At 42.2% G+C, this 2,319-nt stretch overlaps 1 protein-coding gene across 1 annotated transcript; it reads left to right on the forward strand.

Annotated features, from left to right (window-relative positions):
* Positions 1-321: 321 nt before the first annotated feature.
* Positions 322-2,113, forward strand: LOC110197866 (taste receptor type 2 member 7-like). Its single transcript, XM_020971919.1, is given in 2 exon segments — positions 322-1,218; positions 1,221-2,113. Coding segments are annotated over 2 exon segments (945 nt in total). The 3' UTR covers positions 1,269-2,113.
* The last annotated feature ends 206 nt before the right edge of the window (positions 2,114-2,319 follow it).

Here is a 2,319-nt window from a genome sequence, read left to right on the forward strand (position 1 = left end):
ATCATTGAAAACAGCTGCTTGGCCCCTGAGACAGGAGCCCACATGGATAATTAACACCCAGAAATGCTGGAATTGCCCACTCAAGGTCTGAGCTAACAATCACTTTAACTTTTAGTAAGGAGAGGTGTTTGCTGTGAATACAATTAGAGCCTCATCTAATAGCAGGGCAGAGTTTTTTCTGACCACAGAGAGAGAGCCCACAAGAGAGAGAAGAAAATTACTGTTATTTTAAGAAACAGAAATATTTTTCTGCTCCTCTTGGCTGGAAATTCATTCACCAGAAACAATATTAAAGGTATCAAGGAATTTCTTTTCACAAACATGCCAAGTGTACTGGAGAGCATCTATGTGATTGTGGCATCTGGAGAGTGCTTAGTGGGGGTTTTGGCTAATGGCTTCATTGGACTGGTAAACTGCATTGATTGTGTGAAGACCAGAAGAGTGACCTCATTAGATTTCATCCTTACTGGCTTAGCCATCTCCAGGATTGGTACATTGCTGTCACTAATAACAAGTAACATTTTTCTTTTTGGTTTGAAAAGCAATTCCATTAGACATCTGGTGTATTTAGAAGTTATCTGGAACCTCAGCAGCCATTCAAGTGCCTGGTTTGGAAGTTGCCTCAGTGTCTTCTATTTTCTGAAGATTGCCACCTTCTCCCATCCTGCCTTCCTCTGGCTGAAGTGGAGAATTAACAAGGTGGTCCTCAGGATGCTGATGGGATGCTGGCTCATATCCTTGCTCATTATCCTTACAATGGCAGCAAGAATTGCTAAGATTAAGATAGTTTCCATTGACCAAGGAAATGAAACAGTTACTCATAATAACCAAGAATTTAAAACCCTTAAGTTTCCCACCCTGATTATCTCCAGTACTGGGGGTTCAGTCCCTTTTGCTCTCTCCCTCTGCTCCTGTTTCCTGTTAATACTGTCCTTGTGGAGGCACACCCAGCAGATGCGTCTCAGGGTCATGGGCTCCAGGGATCCCAGTACAGAGGCCCACGTGAGGGCTATGAAAGCCATTGTCTCCTTCCTCTTCCTCTTTGTACTATACCACTTGGGCATCATTATGGCAGTCTTTAACCTGTCTATGCTTCACAGTAAACTTGTGGCAATGTTTTCATTGATGATCATGAATGTCTATCCCATGACCCACTCCATTATCCTAATTCTGGGTCACAGCAAGCTAAGGGAGGCCTCTGTGAGGGTACTGGGGAAGCTCACAGACTGCCTCAAAGTCCCTGGGAAAGTCTAAGTGGCAGAGACTGAACTTTGGGAAACCTTGTATTTTTCAGGGAGGGGGTGGCAGTAAAGAAGCCATCGAATAAATATAACTAAATGTGGAGAAGAATTTACTTAGAGCTCCAACATTGCTCTTTTGTCATTGAGACTCTAAGGTCATTGAGACTTTAAGGTCATTCTGACTCTTTGTGACCCCATGGATCATACTGTCAACAATGCTTTGTTGGCAAGGACACTGGAGTTGTTTTCCACGTCTTTCTCAAGTTGATCCAGTGCAAAGTTTTGTCACAGAAACTGAGGTGAGTGACTTATCTAGGGTCACACACATAAGAAGTATCTCAGATTGGAGTTGAACTCATATCTTTTGGACTTCAGGCTCAGTGCTCAATCCACTGAGAAGGGATTCATGATTTTCATATTAATGGATATGATATGTATAATCAATATGCTAATTTAGATTTCTCAGAGCTGCCTCTTCTGGCATTGGTATCAGAATCTACAATGCAGCTTGATATGATCGATCAAACCCTTGACAAAGCTCTCACAATCACTACATTCCTATGCCTGTGTACATTAAGTGAAGCAAATCAAAGATTTAGAACCTGTTCCCAACACAGAACTCTGGGCCTATGTCCCACCAAATAATAACCACCAACAATACTGGTCCTACAGGACTCCAAGACTCCTGTCTTGTCCTGCATTTATGGGCTTGTCATAAGCAACCACTCAGGCCCTGGAAATGATTGTTTGTAATCCACCTCCCACCCCCTTCTCACTTGTGATTTGTGTGTATATGCTGTGCCTTTCCTCTAGCATAGAAAGCATTTGTCACTCTGAAAACAATTAATTAAACCACTACTTGTTTCCTGGCACTCCTGTTTCTGGCCTGCTTTGTGTGGCTCTGGGTATTCACAGGTTAGAGATGGGTCCTGTCTAGCCTACATGTAAAATCCTGTTAACACCTCTGAACCACCACCAAAGACGATGAGAATAATAATGAGAAAAAAATTATAAGAGAAAAGTCCACAGTTACAAAGAACCAATAATGGCTTCCAAAGGAGAGATAAAAAAAAAGATG

Source organism: Phascolarctos cinereus, unplaced genomic scaffold, assembly GCF_003287225.1.
Source record: "Phascolarctos cinereus isolate Bilbo 61053 unplaced genomic scaffold, phaCin_HiC Scaffold_726;HRSCAF=1367, whole genome shotgun sequence".
NCBI lineage: Eukaryota > Metazoa > Chordata > Mammalia > Diprotodontia > Phascolarctidae > Phascolarctos > Phascolarctos cinereus.